The sequence below is a fragment of the Dendropsophus ebraccatus genome, chromosome 6, assembly GCF_027789765.1.
Source record: "Dendropsophus ebraccatus isolate aDenEbr1 chromosome 6, aDenEbr1.pat, whole genome shotgun sequence".
NCBI lineage: Eukaryota > Metazoa > Chordata > Amphibia > Anura > Hylidae > Dendropsophus > Dendropsophus ebraccatus.
In genome coordinates this window covers 77,537,527-77,562,293 of record NC_091459.1, presented here as the reverse complement: position 1 = coordinate 77,562,293, position 24,767 = coordinate 77,537,527, and the positions used below count along the sequence as shown (strand labels likewise).

Sequence of the window (24,767 nt, the reverse complement as noted above, 5' to 3'; positions counted from 1 at the left end):
TTTTTTAATTTTATATATGGAGCTGGTGTTGTCAATCCTTTTTGGTATTGTGTTTGTAGTGGACCCAGATTTATGAAGGGATATACACCAAACCATAGTGAAGGAAGGCAGTCCAGTAGGTCATCTTACACATTAGACTATACATAAGTTTTAGGACTCAGAAATTCTGTTGTAACCCACTTTTCTAGGATGTGCTCACGCTGTGAAGAAGCCTGGTTTTGATAGTAATACATTGAATGCTGCTGATTGAGCATATATACTTTGGTCATGTTTCTGCTTTTTGGATTCCTTTGCTTTCTATTCTTATAATAATAGATTCTATAAGCTTAGTTGCATTTGTCCTTTCATGAAAGCTGCTGTTTCTGAATTATCCTTTTCTTCTTTAGCAGTCTGAATAGCAACAAATGGGGCTGTAACATGAAATAGCAGCTTTAATCAGATCCCCTTTGAACTTTTTTTGTAACAGGCAAGGAACAGCAGGGACAGTGATAAGCCCCCCTCCAGCCTAGGATTACAAGATTTTGACCTGCTCAGAGTCATTGGAAGAGGAAGCTATGCAAAGGTCCTGCTGGTGCGGTTAAAGAAGACAGAGCGCATCTATGCAATGAAAGTGGTTAAAAAAGAACTAGTTAATGATGATGAGGTAGGCATTATAAAGTCTGTGGAAATTCTATAAAGTCTCTGCTCTTTTATATGTTTTCCTTGTTAACTTATCTCCCCTTGTTCCTGCCTATCTCATCAGTAGTTTGACTGTTCTTTACCTGATTTACCTGTATTTTACAGTTTATATTGGAGGCCTTAAAGGGGTTGTCCAGTTTATTGTACTTAACAAGCAAACCTACTTTTTGAGATACTGTCTGCACTGACATTTGGGACCATAGTTATGTAATTCTGTGCACCAGCTATATAACACTCTACAGCTGAGGTTACGGTGGAACTAAATGCCAGTGATGCTGGCCAATTTCACAGCAATTTCCATACTGCTTGTAGACCCCTATAGGAAACCTAAGGGCCCTATAACATGGATCAATAAATGGCAGAATCGGCCCGATTCAGCTGATTATCACTTCATGTAATAGAGACAAAGATCAGCTAATCATTGGTTTAAGTTTGTACCTAAAATCATTTGGCGCCAACCGCGCATTGCTACGTGTAATAGTAATGTGCGGCTGACGATTGCCGTTAGAGGTCTTCTCTTTTGTGCTCTGCAGCTTCCTGGTCCCGGCAGCTGCAACATGTGAGCGGCTGGTCAGCTGACAGGCTGCTCAGCCAACCACAGACCACAGTGGTCCCACTGCTGCCGCCGGGACAGAAGAGAAGTCTGGTAGCAGGGAGAGGTAAGGTATCAGGTGTTTCGGCAAGGGCTGCATGGACATCTAACGATGTCCATGCAGCCCTTACTGCGCGATCATTGGGCCGTATAGCAGATCGACGCAGTTTACTAAAACGATCGGGCCGTTGACGGTAGTACCTTTTACACATAGTACCCGTACACAGAGGCACATGATGCCTTTTAATATGCTCCGTTTTTATACTTAAGCTGTTTATCAATATACAATAAGGCTGTTGGATGGACTGGGGGGCAATACTAACCTGCTGAAGGGTTACCTTTAATTATAGGGAGTTGCCAAAAAAAGGAACAGGCAAATGGGAAAGAAAATGCTTCCAGTCAATGTCTACTCTTTCCATTGAAAAAATGTGTAGTTATCAGCTTAACAAGCATTCAAATGGTGGCAATGTATGGCCTTCTTCAGTCATCTCAATATTTTAATCTTTAAAGGGGTATTTCGCTCAAACATATCTTTTGATATGTTGCTGCCCCTGGTGAGACAAACAATTCATCCCATACATGTTGTTTATTTTGTCTCATTCCCCCAGTTCTGTGTGGGGGCTTTTCTCCCCGTCTCCCCCCCCCTCCTCCCTCCCTTCTGAGACAGCTGATGTAAACAAGTCCCTGACTCGCTTTCTGCAACTGTAGCTTCTTTGTAATGCTGGGAGGGTTATTTTGAGGTGAAGTTGCTAATACACTCACTGTGATTAACCCTCCCAGCAGTACAAAGAAGCTATAATGTTGCAGATAAAGCCAGTAAGGGACTTTTTTACATCAGCCTTCTCAGAAGGTAGAAGGAGGCTCTAACACAGATTTTTGTGTTTTCAGCAGAAAGCAGCAGCTGAGAACTGGGGGAAGGAGACTGAATAGATAATAACAAGTATGTAATGAATTGGTAGTCTCACAATGGGCAGCCACATATCAAAAGTTATGTTTGAGTGAAATACTCATTTAATATTTTTTTGCCCACATAAGCCACTATGAATGCTTTATTCATTGCCCACCCCAGAGTGCCGGTGCTAAATATGATGCAGCTTTATTTGTGTACAGGAGGGGATAAATGCAAATGATTGTGACCGCCTGGGTTAGCCTGCTCACAACATTTTAACTAGAGATCTTAGCCACAAACTATATTTAAACAAATGTGAAAATGTGAAAAAGTTTTGACAGTTCCCCATTGAAGGTTAAGTTTTGTAACCCCTTCTAAAGACGTGCGATACATGCTCTCATTTATGGTGCACACTTAAGGTATGTAACACGATGTATAGCTGAATGTTTTCACGTCTCTTACAGCGTGATGACACCTTTAAATTACATTGTTAGTGCACACTGCAAAACAGGTTCCTGTAGTCAAGGCAATACAACCTTTTCAGTGCCCTATTTCTTTCCAACCATTTGTGACTGGTGCCTGCCAACCTGCCAGCCATCGGGAACAGTAAACATTAATACAATGAACTCAATCGCATTATAGTTTGATTCCTTTAAGAAGCCGGATTTTGGCTTGTCAGAAGGTTTGATTGTTTGGTGTTTTTGTCCCAGCATAAAAAGCAGGATTTTACATAATATTTCATCACCCTTTTTTTCCGTGTGTCTAGGATATTGATTGGGTTCAGACAGAGAAGCATGTGTTTGAACAAGCCTCAAACCACCCTTTCCTTGTTGGACTACACTCTTGTTTCCAGACTGAAAGCAGGTAATACTTAATGCTTTGTATTGACCCCAGTTTTCTTTTAACCTCCGATAATTTACTGAATAAATATAGACCGCTGTTTGCCTCTTTTTGCTACTGTGTTGATCTATGGCTTAGGGATGATTTGCACTGTGTTCACATTTTCTGACTCTGCGAGGGCAGGAGCCAGGTAGTGTGGAAGCTTGTATACAGCTCTTTGGCATTAATGTTATTGGTTGGTTTCTAGCTGTATAAACTGAAACATGCTGGTTTGTGTTGTTGCTATCAAAAGGTATCGCACATGTGAGCAACACTAAAGGTCCCTATACACTTAATACTTTTTATGGCCATCAGTGTGTGGCGGCCATAGTAGTGTGTGGGGCTCTCCTGACAGACCACCGACAGATGATTATGATGGAGATAGGAGACAGGTGTACTGGAAAATCACTGCCCATCCCCTTTGTTCTCTAAAAGATTAGCCGCCACCTAAGCTGTCTGACTGCAGCCTACCCCCCCCCCCCCCATAGAGAACATATGAGCGATTGGCATTGCCGAAAGTCTGGAGAGATAACAGTTGGCCATCCATTATTAAACCATAAAGTCTCTTTTACACAGGCCAATTATCGGCAAGGTGCATTGCTACAAACACTCCTTTGGCTGATAATCGGCCTGTTTGAAAGTGTCAGCCAAGGAGCATCAAATGGCCCCACGACAGATACAGTGATTGCTTCAGTGGCCCGGATGCACGATTAGTCGTGCCTTTTGGAGGCACTACAAATGAGTGCCAATCTTGCTGCTTGTTTTTCTTGCGTCCTTGCACGTCCCCATATCGGGCCGCATAAATAGACCCCAAAGCAATTTTCATACACTGTCTTGTTTTGGCTGTTTGACAACCATCTTTCAGAATGCTCATTATTTTGAGGCCAAATAACGACTCCTATTCTATTACCATGGCAGTCATTATACAAATAATGGCCGTTATTTGGCCTCAAATTGTCATTCGTCCTAAAAGATGGCTGTCAAACGACCAAAAAAAGCTCATGTGTGAACATAGCCGTAGGGATCTTTTACATGGGTAGATAGCTGATTGATACGAGGGCCATTTGACTATGAACAAGTCATTAAGCGCATTAATCCTGCCCTTTAGAAGTGCCATGAAATGGCAGTGAACAGCCAGGTTGGTTCTACAGTATTCGGCTGATAACTTCCCTATGTAAAAGGCCCTTAAAATAAAATAAATAAATTATAAACATAGTTTTTACATTTACCATCCCTCCTGAGTCTGTCTCCGTTTGAATTTCCCGCTGTTTGCAGGTCCTTAAAGCTCCAGTTGGTGGCTTAATTTTTTCTTCCTGGTTTGGGCTTTCCCATGATGCACTTTCTCCTGTGATGTCTGACTCTGTAGAACTGTTAGCTAGTTACATCTTGCTCAGCCAATGAGAGTTGATCAACCTGAGTCATGTGACAAAGGAATGGCTGACTTAACAGGGTTTAGACCCGCCTCTATTTTGATGATGTCATTGTCACAAAATGGCTACCACAGAAAAGCGCCTGGGGTCAACAGTTAGGGCGGGTTCACACTACGGAATTCTCGCGGACAATGTCCACGGAATTCCGTCAGCTGTCCGCCCGCACGGGCACGCGCTTTTCCGCCGGCTCCATAGACCCCATTCTATGGGCCGGCGTATTCCGCGATCCGCTAAAAGTAGTGACATGACACTTCTTTCAACGTATAGCGGAATACGCCGGCCCATAGAATGGTGTCTATGGAGCCGGCGGAAAGGCGCCCAGATGTGCGGACGGACAGCTGACTGAATTCTGCGGACATTGTCCGCGACAATTCCGTAGTGTGAACCCGCCCTTATTAGGTAACAATGAGTTTACTTCACTTCCTGGTGGGGGGTTGAGGGGGGAAAAAATAGGGAAGGGGGGCAGACAGGTGATTAAAGCATATTACAAAGTTTATAACTTTGTAATGTTTTTCAATTACTGGGAAAAAGCTTTTTGCTGGAGTACCCCTTTAAGGCCTCATTCCTATATGGTTTCCCACATCCTGTCCACAGGATGGACATATTCAGTTTGCCTTGTCTTATTTCTTGGGGCTCAAGAGAAGGGAGAAGTATTTAAGGTTTTAAATATTTTATAATATAAATGTTTGTTGTCTGTCTGTAATAGAGCCACACAGATACAGGAATGAATATGACTATGAAGACTTAATTCTACATTACATTATAACTATTGCTTAGACACACCTTCACCTGGTGGTTGCCAGTCCTGAATCAGACCCCTTTAAAAGAATTTAAATCTATTCTGTGCACAAAGCCACTGGATTGTGTAATAAAGAGAATGATATTTGTTTAGCAGTGACTATATGTTGTTTAGATACAAACCATATATCTTATTTATTGGTGTGCTTTCTTTTGTTTTAGACTGTTTTTTGTTATTGAATATGTAAATGGAGGCGACCTGATGTTTCACATGCAGCGTCAGAGGAAGCTTCCAGAAGAACATGCAAGGTTTGTCTTCTTTATATAGTATGCTTTCTCAAACATTGAAGGAAAGTTAACGGTTACTATTGTAAGCCAAGGGTTACGCTTGGAGAAATCAAAGTAGCTGCTCCTTTAATGGGAATATGTCAGTAGTTTTAATTGTAGTCATTTGATTATAGGTGTATGTTGAAGAGAAGTAATGTTTGTATGTTTGTTTTTGTCTGGATTTTCCACACTATAGTTGCCAGTGTAAAAACTAAATTCACAGACAAACATTGTATTAAAATATGTTAAAAACAATAACAAGCTGATTTAAATAGCCTGACATTTTCTGCTGATTTTTTTAAGTTGTAAGAACAGGGTGTGTTGGTTATATGCAGGTTTTTCAAAGCTCCCTAATTCTCTAAGCGTAAACTTGACTACACAGTGTAAAGATTCACCAAGTTTATCAAACAGCCTGAGCCACCTTGATGAACATGTCCGTTTCTTAGGGCTGAATTATATCTGCAGGCTACTTATCTGATAGATCAGCGTTAGAGATGAGCAAACCGAGTTCGGGTTTGAGTCGATCCGAACCTGATCGTTGGGCATTTGATTAGCTGGGGCTGCTGAACTTGGATAAAGCTCTAAGGTTGTCTGGAAAACATGGATACAGCCAATGACTATATCCATGATTTCCACATAGCCTTAGGGCTTTATCCAACTTCAGCAGCCACCGCTAATCAAATGCCGAAAGTTCGGGTTCGGATGGACTCGAGCATGCTCCAGCTTCGCTCATCTCTAATCAGCGCTCATTTACACAGTTCATCCATTATGCTAGCAGGGCTACACAAACAATTGGCTGACTTTTGTGTCTATTACACAAAGAAATATTGGCCCCTTTGGCCTGTATAATAGGACCATTAAACTGTCTAATCCTAAAAAAATAAATCAGATGTCTACTAAAAGGCTCCTTCTCTAATGGCCAGGATAAGTGGAACCTCCAATCCCAGCCATTTAAAGGGGACCGCTCACCTCTCTGATGGGAGTGTGAACCAGGCACAACTCTCTGATGGTGTGCCTGGCAGTTTCTGGTGGGACTGCAGTTTAAAAAAAAAAAAAAAGAATCTCTAATCCTTTGCCCCGGTATCTAGGCATCAGGGCGGAGCCACAGTGTTATGTGGTCACGTTGCCACTGCCTACTCCCCAGTCACTTATGCTTGATTGGCAGCCTGAGTGCTGTGAACTAAGTGCAAAGGCCTGTGCCGAAACTGCATGGTGCTGCTGCTGAAACTGCATGCTGGTCCCATTTTATAGATGCTGGGACCAAGCATCAAAGGTGCTATTTTTCTGTAAATTGTTGCCCCATCGTAGACTGAGGGGCATTCTAGCATTTTTCTAGTGTATAATAGTTGCTTAAGCTTTGCTGCTCCTTTTCGTATGTGTGTGTGTGTGTATATATATATATATATATATATATATATATATATATATATATATATATATATATATATATATATATACATATATATATATACATATACACCAACAAAACACAACAATCACTGAACTCAGGGAGAACAGTGAAAAATTCCAATGGAGTACTCTTTTATGAGTCTCCATTGATTGTCCCATTGTCCCATACAAAATTTGAATATGCAAAAAAGGGGTCCGTGGAGCCTCAGTTACGAGTCTCAAAACACGGGAATAGCCAGATATCCCTCTCTGCAGAGAAGAAAGCCCATTGCCAAGGGGTGCCTCCTAGTGGGGAGAGCACCAAACCACCCTGATACGTAGTCCCTCAGGTCCTCACTCTGTTGCGAGCTTTGGGACCTAAATAGGGAAACACCAGGGTGGCCCCTTTAAGTCAAAGTCTAACTCTGTGGCGAGTATAACGACATAAGACAAGGGTTACCAAGGATAGGCATCCATCCACAGACTGCAGTTTCGGGGTATTTGCCTCTCGTCAGTGTGGAGCAGGATTCTGGCTACTGGGGCAATGATAAATAGACCAACAAAACACAACAATCACTGAACAGTGAAAAATTCCAATGGAGTACTCATTTACAAGTCTCCATTGATTGTCCCATACAAAATTTGAAAAAAAATAAAAATAAAATATATATATATATATATATATTCAAATATATTTCTAATATAGTGCACTTAATTTTTCTTCATAGCACCGTTCCCATGTACCCCCATAAACACATTTATAAGAACTCCATCTAGGACGCTGATCCGTACTAGGCTTCCATTTAGATCAATCAAAGGTATATGCATCTCTATCTCTCTCTATTATATATATATATATATATATATATAAAAAAGAGAGAGAGATGCATATACCTTTGATTGATCTAAATGGAAGCCTAGTACAGATCAGCGTCCTAGATGGAGTTCTTATAAATGTGTGTATGGGGGTACATGGGAATGGTGCTCTGTAGAAAAATTAAGTGCGCTATATTAGAAAACTGATCTAAATCAGTTATTAGTTGTAGTTACAGCTGAAAATAGCAAATGTTCACACTTTAGTGTTTCAGTTGATGGAGTGAGGCCGGTGTCTGATCCTTGCACATAGTTATCATTATGTGGTTCGATTGTCCTGCAGAGATACAAAAGGTTTTCTGAGGAACATGCTGTGCAGCAAATAAAAATGTCTTCATGGCTTATGAGCAGAATTGGTCCAATTCTACAGACTTTTCAGTATTTTTAGGGGGTAGTAGGTGGTTTAAGCATATTTTGCTGGTGAATTGCTGCCTTTACAGCAACTGTATGGAACAACGCCAACAAAATCCACCCGGCTGTTTTGCTCACATTCTTCTTGATGGTAATAGACTCGTGCTTTTCTCTTCTAGGTTTTACTCTGCAGAAATCAGTCTGGCATTAAACTACCTCCACGAGCGAGGAATTATTTATAGAGATTTAAAGCTGGACAACGTCTTATTGGATTCTGAAGGGCACATAAAACTTACTGACTATGGCATGTGCAAGGTGAGGAAAATGGTTTATGGTATTTGTCCACTGAAGCGCACTCTTTCTCTGTCCACAATCACGCCAGGCAAACAAAGCACTATATAAGCTATCAAATATTATAACTAATGTATGGAAAGTAGGCGGCGTCTCTGTTGGGAAAAAGATCTGGTTTATTTTATTTTTATTGTAACATAAAAAGAATCATATTGCTTCCATACAAGATATCAGATCACCCAGGTTTTTGCAATGAATAGTCCTGAAAGGTTTAGAATATGTCCCATGCTGAGCAAAGCAATGTCAGCCCAAAGTCATCCTATGCTACCCAGGGAATACCTTGTGTATCTTAAAGACAAGCTTATATTGCGAAAGCATGGGTGTTAAAAATGTCTTACAATGCTTTTTTTTTTTTACATGCTTTGTGGAACAACTGTACTTGTATGAATATATTATTTGAACTCTTATTATATTATAAGAGTTCCCTCTCCTCCTAGAGAACCCTCTTTAATATGAAAGTTGCTCATTCTCTCTGCAGTAAAGGCCCTTTTACAAAGGTCGATTATTCACAAGAAACGTCGCTAGAAACACTCATTTGACCGATAAACGGCCCATGTAAAAGTCTTAGCCATCAGGAGTGGAAAAACACCCACTCGTCGGCTGATCGCATTTTTTGTGCGAGTGGCAAAAATTATTATCAGTTGCAGATCTCTCTGTGTAAACGGGGTGTGTCCCCGATAGTAGTACACTGAAATGCCTGTACGAATAATGCTCAAAACCCACAAACAAAAGCATGCCAAATGTATCGGTGGCACATCCAAAATTGAATATTAGCCAAGTAAGTCAATTAGAGTATGACAAAAATAAATTTTATTGGTACAAAACGACAAATGGGACACACAGGTTAAAAACACTTAAAATGCACAACCAATCAAACATTGTGCCGTGTATGATAAACACGGCACAAAGACAAGCTGACATACAAAGGTATAGGGGATCCTCACTGGTGAAAGTGATATGAAACAGATTAGACACAAGTACAAAAATGATGCAAGGTAAGTAGAAAAAAGGCCAGAGCCAAAAAGATGTATATCACCAGACAAGAGGATCAGTGTCAGCGTCCACAGAACCCCACGCGTTCCGTCCCTGCTTGGGACTTTCTCAAGGGTCCCAAGCAGGGACAAGAAAGTCCCAAGCAGGGACTGAACGCGTGGGGTTCTGTGGACGCTGACACTGATCCTCTTGTTGATTCATGCCAATTCGGTTTGAGCACCCTAGGTAACTTTTGGTGTGCTATTTCATTGAATATATCATTTTGTGGGGTAGTGCCTTGTCCGTTCTTGTAGTTCCATGTACGAATAATGCAGCGATCGTTTGTGTGGTCCGGCCATGTGATTAATCTTCTAACGGCACTGTAAACAAGCACTGATCTCACTGATCAGCAGTCGCTTGTGTCCTTACACAGCCCCTTACTGGCCATTCTTATGATTGCTACATAGGTCAACCCTTTCTAACGGGACAGCCCCTTAAAGGGGTTATCCAGCGCTACAAAAACATGGCCACTTTCCCCCTACTGTTGTCTCCACATTGGGTGGGGTTTTGAAACTCAGTTCCATTGAAGGAAATAGAGCTTAATTGCAAACTGCACCTGAACTGGAGACAACAGTAGGGGGAAAAGTGGCCATGTTTTTGTAGCGCTGGATAACCCCTTTAAGTGAATATCACTGCTACTATTTTCATAAAGTAAAAATTACTAATCTTTGTCCCAGAACATTTGTTATTCTATATTGTGTTTGTGGGATGAACTCTCTGTATGATAACAGCTTGGGAGTCTTCCATCTTATATGTGTACACTTGAGTAAGTTAAAAGATTATTGATCCAGAAGCAGAAGTGATTGCATTTCATCAGCCAAGAATATTTTTCCCTAGTGTAACATAATTGCTTAGTGTAACAATGGGTTACTCTGTTGCTTTTCTTACTGTCAACTTTCTGGATCAATACAAATAAAAGTGAGTTGGATATTTATACATTTAGATGTCTATATGTTGGCATATATAGCTTATGCCATTGTATCACTTCCACTTTTATCATTTATTACTTTAATGGCACAGTTCACTATATGGATCGACAGAGTGGATGGGTAGTATCAACAGGAAAAGAAAAAAACATTCGTATGGGATACAGAGAGGTGTATCGAGTACCACTGGTTGTAAATGGGTATAAGATATTCTTGGGGTCCTATATATCAAATTATTAGTGTCTGCTACCTGTCCAAAAAAATATATATAGTTGCATTTTTTTTTCTAGATCATGTATTTAAGTGACACCCCCCCCCCCCCCCCCCCCCATCAGTTTCACTGGGTCACAATATTTGCTCTTTAAATGTTGTGTGTTATCTTTTTGCTTCTCCATAGTTATTTGCCTGTGACTGCAGATCTTATTCATGTAGCAGTCTATATGCCCCCACCCCCAACTCTTTTCTCCTGTGCTCCAGCTGTACATTGCTGCTTGTGCTTTATTTCTCCCTGACATCTCCCATGCTGTTCTCCTGTTATCACCGCCTTATCTGCTGTTCTGACCCTCACCCTCTCTCTGCTCCCTTTCTTGCTGAAGATACTTTACCACATTGATGCTATCTGCCGAAATTACATGAGGTTGTGCATATGTACAGTATATATGTGTGTGTGTGTGTATGTATATATAAATATATATATATATATATATATATATATATATATATATATATAATATATATACACAGTAGTAGCCTGCACTAAAACCAATTCCTTGTTTTCCGCTTCTTGAAGAAAAAAGAGAGGCAGAAAGAAGCAATGCTCAGCTGCCATTTCGTTCTATAGCTATATGTATCACAGTGCATTCTCTTATGTGTCCTGATTGAATGGTGCTGCTTCTCCTTCACTGTAGTTAGGACTGCACAATTAGGGTTCACATGGGACACCTGTACCCCCCCCCCCCCCCGGCTGAATTTAAACATAATTCACCTGTAATGTGCCTGCTGACACATAGCAGTTCACTATAGGAACTGTGTAGTGAGTGTATGGTTCCTTAAAAATCAAATACATTTTAGCATTTTTACACATAAGGCTGGGTTCACACTACGTTTTTGCAATCCATTTTTTGCAAGAAACTGATTAAAAACTGATGAAAAAAAACGGATGCAACTGTGTGCATCCGTTTTGATATGTTTTTTCATTGGCTTCCATTATAAAAAAAAAAAAAAAGGATCAAAACTTCTTTTTAGCAGACTCAAAACCGTGGTCAACCTCATTTTTGTGTATGTCAAAAAAGGGTCAGGTTTTTTTTTTGTTTTATTTTTTATAATGAAAGTCGATGGAAAAACAGATTAAAACGAATGCACACAGTTACATACCTTTTTTCCATCAGTTTTTCATCCATTTTTTGCAAAAAACGGATTGCAAAACGTAGTGTGAACCCAGCCTAACTCTGTTATTTGTTGTGCTACTAAAATAATTTTTGTACCCTTTGCACAGTATGTATACGTTTTAACTAGCTGTTGGCTGTACCATTGTTTGGCCAACAACTCTCTCCTGATCCCTTGGTACACATGAACATTCGGCCTAGCTGAGTGTTTGTGCATTCTGAGTGGAGAGAGGAGAGGTCGAGTCTATATATCGAGCCTATATATCCACAAACAGAAGGGTTGGGCACTTTAAATCCTACATGCTTAGTTCTTATCTTCCCTGACATCATCTACCAGGGCAGAGGCGGGACATTTGATGAATGATGGGTTCAGATATAGCAGAAGTGTTTGGCTCCCCTGTACAGAATAAATGTGGTGGCCGCTCACACGGTCCAAGAACTCCATTCAAATGGGGTCATTGCATCCCTGTTCTTGAGATCGATGAAGGTTCCAGTGGTTGGAACCCCAAATGATCAGCTGGTTATTCCCTATTCCATGGATAAAAGAGAACAATTTCAGATGGTAATAATAAGTCCTTTAAAGCTTGGTTCACATGTGGTAATTTGGACAGTGTTTGAAGCCAAGAGCAGGAGTGGCTCCAAAACAGAAAAGATTTCAATTTTCTCTGTTGTTTCCAAAATACTATGGGTGAACTCATAGGTATAATTTAAAAACTTAAATTTTTATAGTATTGACCAATGCTGGGCAAAATTAACCCAAACTTTATGTGGCCTATATGTTTGGGAAAGATTTGTGAAATGAGGATTTATTTTCCTATTCACCAATCTAGAGCTTGTGGCCTGGTCAATAACACCTCTTCACCTGGAAGGGTCAGTTGAATTGTTGTCTTTAGGCTTTACTGTAGTAACTTGATGGATTGCGCTGATTTCTGTATTATTTTATAGGAAGGTTTAAGGCCAGGAGACACCACTAGCACATTCTGTGGTACCCCAAATTACATTGCCCCTGAAATCCTGCGTGGAGAAGATTATGGTAAGAAAATAATTTATACTGCTCATTCCCACTTATGGTAAAGATTTTGGCTTTTTTGTTACGTGTATACAACAGTACATATAGTAGTAGGTATATAAATTTATAAAATCTACTGCTTGTCATAGCGCTTCCTATATTAAAGGGGTTGTCTGTGATGATCTATAACTGACAATATAAACATTGCTACTCATTGTGGGAATTATTCTTTAATGGAAGATTGTAAAGAAAAAAATGCATCTAACTTTTTCTTTCATTTGCTTATATGCTGTAGGTTTCAGTGTGGACTGGTGGGCACTAGGGGTTTTGATGTTTGAGATGATGGCCGGTCGGTCTCCCTTCGATATTGTAGGGAGTTCTGATAATCCAGACCAAAATACAGAGGATTTCCTTTTCCAAGGTATGAGTGTTGTACTGTTCTGTCATATTGAAATGGGTTGCAAGGTTGCTGTTCATTGGTCAAACCCGCTGCCATTCTAACGTACATGGGGTCCTGAACTGATTATAGGGGTCGTAATAAAAAAAATCACAGCTGACCCCTTCATTCAGAGAGAGATAAGCTGCAGCGAGAGCACATAGGAACACTTGGCTGTGACAAAAGTTCCTGTGTATGGGGAGGATGGGTGGCGGGTAGGAGATATAACTGACCACCGGAAATTTGTTCAGCTGTCAGTTATTGAAGATGTATGGGGGACCTTAAGTCACTTCTGACAGTGATAATTGGTGCCCCTAGTATATTCACTGAAACATTAGGTATAGTAATAAAGTGTTTTTTCTAGTGTCTTGACATAATTTACCTTTTTTTTCTCAGTTATTCTTGAGAAGCAAATTCGTATTCCCAGATCTTTGTCTGTGAAAGCTGCAAGTGTCTTAAAAAGCTTTCTGAATAAGGTGAGTCTCCACACATAAGATGATTGTTGTCCTTATAGATAAATTGTTTTGCTTTCTTCCTGTGTATAGGTTTGTGTTTTTTTTTACATCAGAACCTCAGGTATTGTCACCAGCCATGTAATGCATGGTGAAACTAAAGTGCTGGGTTTAGCCAATATTAATACTCCCTAATGTGCACTGTGGTTTTGTGTTGTAGCTGCTGCACAGCTGGGAGCACCGTTCTACACAATGCAGTGGCAGAAATAGTGTTTGGTGCTTTGTGCAGCCAGCAGTATTCCTAATGAATGCTTACAATATAACACTCCAATTTTCACCTGAGATTTCTCTTAGGTTAGTATAGAGTTTTTGGACACATCATTGATGAATACTGTGCGTGTAAAAGTAAAAAAAAAACGAATATATATATATATGTATATATATATATATATATAAAAAAATTGTTCAATAAATAGTTTGTAATTAGGAGATATAACTGACCACCAGAAATTTGTTCAATAAATAGTTTGTAATTTAAAATGTGGACATATTTGTAATTCTCTTGTGTTATCCATGTCAGGAACCAAAGGACCGTCTTGGCTGTCATCCGCAGACAGGATTTGCAGATATCCAAGGACATCAATTTTTTCGTAGTGTTGACTGGGATATGGTAAGTATTTTTTTTTTTTTTTTTGGGGGGGGGGGGGGGGTTGCAGTTAGTTTTAGCCACATTTCTCTATTGTAGGAAGGTCACATTTATAGAACGTCTTAAAGTGATTCTTCTGGACTTAAACATTGATGGCCCATCCTGTGATAAAACCCAGTGATACTTTATCTGTGGATAAACTCAGGAAGAAGTGTGTAATTTCCCCCCAGTTACAGTGAATAAGAAAACTTGGACATATTTCCTCCTCCAAAATGACAGGCAATATTTGTGCATATAGAAAGAGCTGTTAACCACTGATTAACTCCACCCACTTGACTACTTAGGCCAGAAAGAGCAGAGATTTACATCACTTTAGAAACTTTCCCCACAAAATTATACATTGCTTTGCGCCGCTCCTCATTCTCTATAACATGAAATATGCCAGCAAGACTGAATTTTCAATATGACTGGTTCCCTTAGACTCCCTAATAATTTATTTAAAGATTGTTTTTTTTTTTTTTTTAAGCAGACAACCCTAAGTCATCAAATGTGAGGAAACCATTGCTTAAAATGTTCTGAAAAATAAACTTACATTTAAAAGTGCCCAGCGTCCCAGTATAACATAAAAAACAAATCAACGTATCTGCTGCTGATCCTCCACTAGGGCTATTCCAGTGCTGCCATTCTCGACACTCAGTGCTTCCTGTTTTCTCACCTGACACATAGGATGTGCCCAGTCAGCCAGTCATTAGAGATGAGCGAACCTTGAGCATGCTCGCGTTCATCTGAACCCGAGCGTTTGGCATTTGATTAGCGGTGGCTGCTGAAGCTGGATAAAGCCGTAAGGCTATGTAGAAAACATGGATATAGTCATTGACTATATCCATGTGTTCCAAACGTTAGAGCTTTATCAAACTTCAGCAGCCACCGCTATTCAAATGCCGAATGCTCGGGTTCGGATGAACACGAGCATGCTCAAGGTTTGCTCATCTCTACCAGGCAATCACAACTGAATTTTAAAGATAAGTGGAGTTCTCAAAAAAATCACCAAATCAGGGTTCAGCCTAGTGTCCAAAAAAAACACTTAGAAACACTAAAAGATAAAGTAGAAATTATATATAGATAGGTGCACACACCAGTAAATACTGAAAAAATAAAGAACACTTTACTATTTCATCTTTATACAAAACACCACAAAGAATTTAAAAACAATTAAAAACCATGATCACATGGGAGGAAAAACATAATAATCCACCTCCCACTGGGAAAGTTCATATTAAATATAATTAATATATATGATCTACACACTTAATACAATGTAGTAGTCCTAAATAATCAAGAGCGCTAAAGAAGCACACAAATGATATAGCGCAGTATGATAAGTCAAGTATAAGGCGTGCATTCAAAGTGCTACAGTTCAAAATTACCAGACAAAAAACAACTACACTGATAAATGTGGAAATATGTAAAAAATATCACCCTAGGATCATGAGGGATGAACGACCCGGGGCAGACCAAACGTGTGCCGTCATTCACAGTGATTTCATCAGGGGTTCTATATAGTGTCTACTTTATCTTGTGCAGTCACAGCTGACATTGTTGCTATTTTCTTTGTGTTGGTACAAAAACAGTAGGACCTGAGTAGGCCCTGGAGTAATTCGGGGTTAACACAAGCCAACGGTTTGTTGACATCTTTTTGTTTTATTTTAGATGGAGCAGAAACAAGTGGTTCCTCCCTTTAAGCCCAACATATGTGGAGAATTTGGTTTGGATAATTTTGATGCACAATTTACCAATGAGCCTGTTCAGCTCACGCCTGATGATGAGTAAGTTTACCTCTGTCATTCTTCTTAGAAAAAATATATTTTTTTTATTTTTGCCAATAAGACAGGGCTGAAAACAAGAAAGCAGAGTTGTGATGTGATAAGTGACCCTTAGATGTGCAGGTCAGACTTAATGTGGTATTCAACTAATAATATACCTTGAAAGTCTGTGATGAGAAAAGCCATTGAAAGGGAAAGTGTCAGAAATTATTGTTTAAAATATTTTTGTTACTACTGTGGTGATAAGAGGAGGCTGCTGTAAAGTGATCTGTACAGCATTGCAGCAACATGTGATACCAGTAGATAGAGGAGACAATAGCAGCTTCCTGTGGAATGACCTCTGTACAAGTCACAGAGCACACTCTGTAATGTTTTACATTCATTTCAAGGGGACAGACTCTGTCTACTGTCATTCATGGCCATGACTTTTGCTGTTAAGCATGTCACTAAATGCTGTTAAAAACCGCTCGAGCAAGATGGCAATATAGTTCCTGTACCACACCTGCTCCAGTAGAGACAGCCTACCTGTCAGCATTGTCACACCATAACCTCCTGCACTGGCGAAGCTATAGGTACCCTTTAAGTTAAACAGTTAAAACAGCCAGGTTTTTACCTTTTTAACTGCAATGAAGAACATGTTACACAACAGCATACTAATACTCATTTTTAGGTTTCAAAGATTTATTCAAAATCACTCAGTGGGATATTGGGAATAAGAATTCCCTGAATCATAAGGGGTTTACATTCTCTAAGGATTCTTCTAAGGAACCCTACTGGTTGAACCTCTGCAGCACATTTAGTCTTAGAAATCCTTTTTCCAATATACACCAGGTAGTGAGAGAAAACAATATTTTAACTGTGAACTCAACTGTTCAGCGATATAATATTCTCCTTCAGGGAAGGTGGGAGTTAGGAAGGAAACACTTTAATGAAAAACACTAACAGAGCGGCTGATATGATAGCCTGGCTCATCAGACGAGTGAGCCTGTAAGACTGAACGCACCATGATATCAATGGTTTCTCATACCCAAGGTCAATATATATGCTTAAAGATTCATTTTGCCATTTGTTTCACTTTAACATAAAACATATAATAATTGACAGTATATCCATTTACCTATTAGTTGAATGGCCACGGTGGACACTTTGCTACACTGGTAATATTATGTCAAGTTGCATAGGGACCAGGGACTATGATAGAACTGGTATTTGGTGCTCAGACTAAGGGCCCTATTCCACGGGCCCGATCAACAGTGTAAACTAGCGCCGATCTACTATTTCACGGCCTGATGATCATTTACCGAGGGCTGCAGGGACATTGTTACCGATGTCCTTGCAGCATACATTACCTGGTAGGACTTCTCCTCCGCTCCGCCATGGCCAGTGATTGGCTGATCGGTCTGACAGGTCAGTCAGGCCACACCGAAGCTGATGCTGCGCCGGGGGACCCAGGGAGGAAGACTGAGCGGAGGAGAAACCCTGCTAGGTAATGTGTGCTGCTTCTCAAATTGTCGGATGCGCGGTGCGTGACCAATGATTTTATGTTTGGGCCTAAATAAACGATTGGCCAATGACACGATCATCAGCTGATCATTTTCTCTATTCCACCGAGCAATAATTGCCCGAATCGGGCCGATTCGGCCGATTATCGCTCCGTGGATTAGGCCCCTAAACTTGAGGATTTCACTTGGTGACATTATTGGATTAAAGGACAACTCCGGCGAAAATTTTTTTTGGCTTATTTAACACACATTACAAAGTTATATAACTTTGTAATGTGGTTAAATACCCGGTCTGGCCCCCTTCCCCCACTTTCCGACCCCCCACCCCGGAAGTTATAGAATATATACATTACCTATTACGGTCGTCACAGTCCTCTTCTCTGGTTTCGGGTGATGTCAGAGCTGGGGGCGGTCCGGGTCCTCTTCCTCCTCGGCGTCTTCATTGAGAGTGAATGGGAGAGAAAAGGCTGCTGGTGCACATGCGCACCAGCAGCCTTTTCATTGGCTGGAGCGCATCACATGGCTTCCAGCTTGCTCAGCCCTGATTGGCTAAGCTTGCTGGAAGCCATGTGATGCGCTCCAGCCAATGAAAAGGCTGCCGGTGCGCAAGCGCACTGGCAGCCTTTGCTCTCTCATGGACCCGGAAGCAAGAGACATCGCTGGACGGCGGAGGCAGGTGACGGTGAGGCAGACGGCGGGCGAATGGAGTGGCGATCGTCACCGGAGGAATGGTGAGTATGGTGTCTGTGTGTGTCTGTGTTTTTTTTTTTTGGGGGGGGGTCCCGCCGGAGTTGTCCTTTAAGATACATTTTCTCCCAAGTTGTGATGTTTATCTACTTTACCTTTTGCATTTCCAATGTTTTGCAATGGTTATTTAATCTTTAAAAGGCAGTTGTCTCTAATAAAATGACCCTGAAACAACTTTTGTTTGTGTAGTATATCTATATGTATATACTTTATGTAACATATACACACAAATGGTGGTACTTTATACAGTGGTGCTTTGCATTACGAGCATAATTCGTTCCGGGACCGTACTTGTAATCCCAATCACTCTTAAACCAAAGCAAATTTTCCCATAAGGAATCATTGAAATGCCCAAAATTGGTTCCACGCCCCCAAAATAATGATTTTTTAAAATTCTGATAAACATGTAAAACAAATCAAACAAACATTTAGAAATTTGTATAGCAATCAGCATGTGGAATATAATGTATTGTAAGTGCGATGGGGTGACCCGCTGGGAGTAGTAGTTGTCAGCGGTGAGTGGTAGGTAGGACCCGGGTAGCCACTTGCCAGATGTTAGGTCACGGTTATGGCACGAGGGGAGGTGACTAACCCACGGGAACCTGACCATGCGGGGCCCCAACAATTCTTCGTTGTACTTAGTCAAGGCACCAATAACTAGACCAATGCCAGGGTTCAGAAACGTAGTTGTACGTTTATTAATACGGTGGTTGTCAATAGTAACAGTCTCTCTGGATGCAACCAGGATTGAGGCAAACTTAAAGTGACACTGTCACCTCCTTATTGCATTCTGACATCTCTTCACAGGTGTAAAGGGTAAATTTAGCTGTTTTCATACCTTATTTTATATCATACATCATGGTGCTTGTTCTTGTAAAAAGTCATCTTTTATCAACTGCAGATTGCGTTAAGTGGGCGGGGCCTCACAGCATTAGTGTCACTTAGCCCCGCCCACAATGCACCCGTTAGCCCCGCCCCCTCGCCGGCCATTGGAACAGGCTGGCCTAAAGGTCTAGGCCCCAACCCCTCTAGGCTGGCCCACCAATGGGCGTCAAGGGGTGCGGGGCCAACGGTGTCATTGAGGGCGGGGCTAAGTGGTGCTAATGCCGCGAGGCCCACCCACTTAACACAATCTGCAGTTGATAAAAGATGACTTTTTACAATAACAAGCACCATGACGTATGATATAAAATAGGGTATGAAAACTGCAAAATTTACCCTTTACACCTGTGTAGAAATGTCAGAATGCAAAAAGGGGGTGACAGTGTCACTTTAAGTACAACTGAGAGGAATGGATGCAATAGGCCGTGGTGTGGTAGCGTTACTATGAGTGAGAGGGAACTGGATGATGGGGGTAGTAGTCCCGGAGAATGATACTGGGTAGGACAGACTGAATAGGATACTTGGTTGGTAATGACGAGGTGACTATGACTGAAAACGACACCCAGATCTTGAATAAATATGACAGGTTGAGAGTCAGGATGGTCCGGACTGGACTGGAATACTTCTGAATAACAAAAAGAGAGGATACCACCGAGTTGTGGCATTTTCCTGAGGAACAACAGAATACACGTCCTTCTCCCTTGAAGGTAGAGAGGAGACTGAGGTAAACTGGGCGTGTCTAACTGACCCCAGCCAAAGCCCGACGGCTATTGGGGTTACTATGGCAGCCGGGGAGATCACGTGACACCAGGCCAACTGCATCATCACACCATTAAATAACAGGCAAATAAACATACATAGCGTAATACCAGACTTGAACACTGGTTGTTACATAATATAAGCAGTTTGCAGTGGCCATTATACTTTCCAGAACAGGGACAGTCAGAACACAAATAAATACAGATGCAGACATAAAATTAGAAGAAAATCTTCTGCTCAGGGCCACTGCATAAGGGCATAAGAATGAAAAAACAGCAGCAGTTTGTAGATACAGGATGGGACTACAGATCCCCATAATGCAGTAGTGTAGTACAACAGGCTAGACTAGAGAAGCTGGGCTGCTGTCTGTGATGACACATGTGGTCTGTGTGGTCAGATGACAGCAATGGGTAAGGGGGGGTGTTCAGCATGGAACAATCAGGACCAAGTGAGAATCACAGAGCTGTGCATGAGGACAGAGACAGAAACTTTTCTATACAGCAGTGTGAGTGGCTGAGTGTAAGTGCAGGCACATTATAGCAGCAGTGTATATAGTTGAGTGTGAGTGCAGGCACATTATAGCAGGAATGGAGAGGATGGGAAACACAAGGGCTGATGGAGACTGCAGGGAGGAATGAGCAGGGCAGATGTGGGCACATACATGCAGCACTCTGTCCGAGGAGAGAGGGGTTACAGCTATGAAGAGATTACCTCCACAGTTCTGTCCCCTGATGTAAGCCCCTGTCTGAAGTGGATCTGCTATGATTTAGAAGGTGAGGGAGATTTCCTGGGTCAGAGTACAGGGCTGTAGACCCCACTATGCAGACCATTCCCCTCCCCCACTCTGCCTCCCACCCAGTACAGGGAGCTCTTAAACCAAAGCAATGCTCTTAAACAAAGTTACAATTTTGAAAAACACTGAGCTCTTCTTGCAAAACGCTCTCAATCCAAGTTACTCTTTAACCGAGGTACCACTGTATATGTTCTATGGTTACTTTCATTACTATTTTAGATGAAACAAGACCCTCCTTACATGCCTTTCTTTCTAATTATATATATGGTAATGATGAGACTAGACTTTGGGAACACCCTTTACACCAGTAATTGCCACCACTAAATAAAGCTTGCATCTCTTTCTCCATCTGATCTGGGCCCCAGCCCCCCTGCCTGGTGTGATTGCAACGTGTTTTACACTCCGCATTTACAGCTCATTACTGAGATTCTCTCTTTTTTTTTTTTTCAGGGATGTGGTGAGAAAGATTGACCAGTCAGAGTTTGAGGGTTTTGAATACATCAACCCACTGCTAATGTCGGCAGAAGAATGTGTATGACGGACACTACAGTTCTGTATGTCGCTGCTACTACTGCAGTGCCTGGGCCTCTTACTGTTGCACAGAGAACATTACTATACTGGCACCCAGCCTGATGTATGGCCGGGCACTACTGTACACCAAGGAATCTATATCTCCATGTTACTATAATGCCATGTATTTAACATATGGACATAAAAAGTTAAGTTACATTTCTGGCACACTTTTTCCAGGATATATATACATGTTCACCCTTTTATTTCCTTCTTTATGTGTCTTATTGTTTATATTATTGATCGGTTTCTTCGTTTCTTGGCATGGTTATCTTTCAGTGGCAGATTTCTCAATACCTGAATGTAATAGAATTTCACCTTTTTTACTGGAATGAAGCTGAACTGTCTCAAATGAGATTGAGGTTTAGATGCTGACAGCTTTGGCTAGTTACCATGCCTTTCATGCCAGCACTGATGTGTCCTTCAGTAATATCAATCCATTTGTGTTTGTAGCCTAATAAAAGGGGTACGCATACGTCAGGTGTTGGAAACTGCGAAAATACGAGCATTGCATCAGCCATGATTTTGTCTTTTTTATTTTGGGCTTTTTAATGTTTTTAAGCTAGTTGAAAACTACCCACTGTAGTAGCCAGACACTGAGTTTTTAAGGGGTACCACCAAGACCAGCTTTACAAGTCATATCCATGCAGGTATTGTGTATGAATCGTATGTAATGTGTGTTACAGCTCTGTATAAACCACTGACCAGGAATTGTGTTGGGGTTGTGCTTCATATACACATTGAAATCATATAGTGTATTCAGTCTAGGTAATTCTTGCATTTCTAATTCCATTTAAAATGAAAAAATGTTATTTGATGTGAATGGTTGCTGAAAGGGATCACCACTGGGGAAGTAAGTTTATTGTAAATCTATATTGGTGCCAAATTCACTCCTGATGTATCTTTTGTGGCATATGTGCTGCATGCCTTTAAGTGAGCTTATTATATCAATAGCTATGTTTTCTCATTCTGAGGGATCAGCCTGTAAACGGCATTGCTAGATTTTATAGTTATGTGTTCCTAGAGATAGTAGACACTAATTGCATCCATTGACCCATTTTGTGGAGTAACAACCAACATTTTCTTCTGTGTATTCATTTTTATGCAAAGCTAATGTAAGCTTTCCAGATACAGGCTCTCAATGAATGTACAAAGATGTTGTGTTTAGTTCAGAGGTCTGGTTATTACTAGGTTTGCAAACATTGCCCGCTCTATCACCAATACACAGTTTAGCCAATGTCGGCATCCTTACAGCACACAGCATGTTGGATTTCTGGTCTCTGACTACTTGGGGGGAGGGAAATATTCCCATCAAACATGGTATTTTCTCCATTTTAATCTGTCAGATTTCCAGCAGAAGTGTTAATGAGTTTCCCTAAATAGTGCCACAGTTCCTAGACAAGTGCAGCATGCCGACTTCATTAATGCAACATTAATAAACATACTTGGTACATGACAAGCCTTTGAAATTCCTAACATTTTTGTTTACTTGGTCACAGCTTTGCAAGATCAGGATTGTGTTAGGGTAAGGGTACTAGCTAAGTGACTTACCACTTGAAAAAACCATGCGGAATAGCACCTCCATTGTGTATGAGAGCATGCTGCATTGCAGTCTTTGTAACTGCATCTACAATTGGATTATTTTACCCGTGATTGAATTAGTTGATTTCACTCTAAATAGTTTCACCTTTAATGCATTAGTACCTAGCCCTGCACCCATCCTGATGCAGTGCCACCGGAGGTTTATCAGTGACTGAAGGTGATAATATCAGAATTCTTGTAGAATGTGTGTAGGCTTTTAAGAAGCTCTGATCTTTGCCTAACACAAGCTCAGTCTCTTTTCTCAGCAGACATGAGCATTACCTGTCCACAGAAGCTTTTATGTCAGACCGTTTTATATTTTATCTGTACAATACACTGTGACGCATCCAAACTCTTCAGTATGCCGCTTACAGAGCAGACCTGATGACCTTTCTTCATGAAATGCAGCATATTTATGAGCCTTTCACTCCATGCCAGATATCACCAACAGATGCCTGTATGTTAATGGACTGATGTTCTTGATGAGCTTGTCCTCATTTTTTTTTCTTTTTTTTTTTTTTTAATACTTTTATATTTTAAGTGCTCACCTTTCTCATGGTTTATTTTTATGATACCTGGTAGAATGTTTGAGGGATCTTCAGTTTCATTGTTTCAGTTCATGTTTTTAAGCTATTCTACTATTTTTATTTTTTTTATTTTTTATTTTTTTTACAAGTAATGAAATGCTAATATTTTGGGGGATTCTTTAAGTGCCACTTTTCCCCTCAAGTATTATTTACTAAAATTCTCATTTGGCCTTAGCTAAAATAGTTGTAAGTACGACCCAGTCAAGTATAAGACAGACTACTTTATGCAGTGCTATTCTTCTCATCAAATCTGAAGACATTTTGGGACAGAGGCCCCAAAGGGATTATACGGCACAATTAAGAGGTGGAAATGAACGCCAACCTCTCAGATAAGTGCTTACTTCCTCCTTGTTCCCCGCTCGCTGCCTGTGTTATTACACGCAGAGAGAGGGAGGGGCTGCCCAAACAATCCTTAGAGCAGACCGCTGCTCCTAATACACAGAGCGACGAGCAGCAGAACGTGGCTGTCGTTATTGTTTTAATGCATGTTGGCTGATCGTTGCCTTTTAACAATACCTATTACACCAAACAATTATCGGCCAAGCATCGTGTAATAGGGCCCGAATACACCAAAGACAGGTGTTGCTCACCTTCGGCACCTCAGTAAGAGTATTGAACAATCCCTTGTTTCCTCTCTGTAAATTCTGCATAGGTTGGCTGTAGTTTGCGTACAAGATCTAAATGTTGATTTTCAGGTTAGGTAACCATTTTTTTTTTCAACCACTTGAAATAAGAGGAGAGTATAATACATGTAGATCTTGTATTGTGATATTTTTAGATGTTATTACATTATGTGCAGTCCATTGTTATACTGTTGTAAAAGCTGTACTCCGTAGCATTGTCTGCATGTAGTAACAAAGTGCAGCTTATGACATGAGATGTAACTGAAGTTTGGCTTTCTTTTAATAAAATGTTTATATGAAGTGTGAAGTTACGTATTCATCAAAACTGTGCACAAAAGGTTTAATCCATTATGCAAACCGGAATGATGTGTCCTTCAGCACTGAATGCAGCAAACAGTCTACTATCCTCATAGAGCAGTTTTACTGTGTCTGAAAAAAGTGAAGTTCTTTATTATATGGTAATGACGTTATTTAGATGATACGTAGTAGACTTGTATACATAGAAAAGTGACAAATA

General features: G+C 40.7%; 1 protein-coding gene across 2 annotated transcripts in view; it reads left to right on the top strand.

The window, feature by feature from the left end:
* The window catches only part of PRKCI (protein kinase C iota), a 122,987-nt gene extending 98,437 nt beyond the window's left edge, over positions 1-24,550 (top strand). For both annotated transcript variants that reach the window (XM_069975220.1, XM_069975219.1), the window contains exons 9-18: positions 467-643; positions 2,926-3,023; positions 5,429-5,515; positions 8,326-8,461; positions 12,786-12,873; positions 13,145-13,270; positions 13,682-13,761; positions 14,318-14,407; positions 16,094-16,209; positions 21,340-24,550. In XM_069975220.1, coding sequence (XP_069831321.1) covers positions 467-643; positions 2,926-3,023; positions 5,429-5,515; positions 8,326-8,461; positions 12,786-12,873; positions 13,145-13,270; positions 13,682-13,761; positions 14,318-14,407; positions 16,094-16,209; positions 21,340-21,427 — 1,086 coding nt within the window. In that variant the 3' untranslated portion in view covers positions 21,428-24,550. The remainder of the gene's footprint in view (positions 1-466; positions 644-2,925; positions 3,024-5,428; positions 5,516-8,325; positions 8,462-12,785; positions 12,874-13,144; positions 13,271-13,681; positions 13,762-14,317; positions 14,408-16,093; positions 16,210-21,339) is intronic.
* Positions 24,551-24,767: the final 217 nt, after the last annotated feature.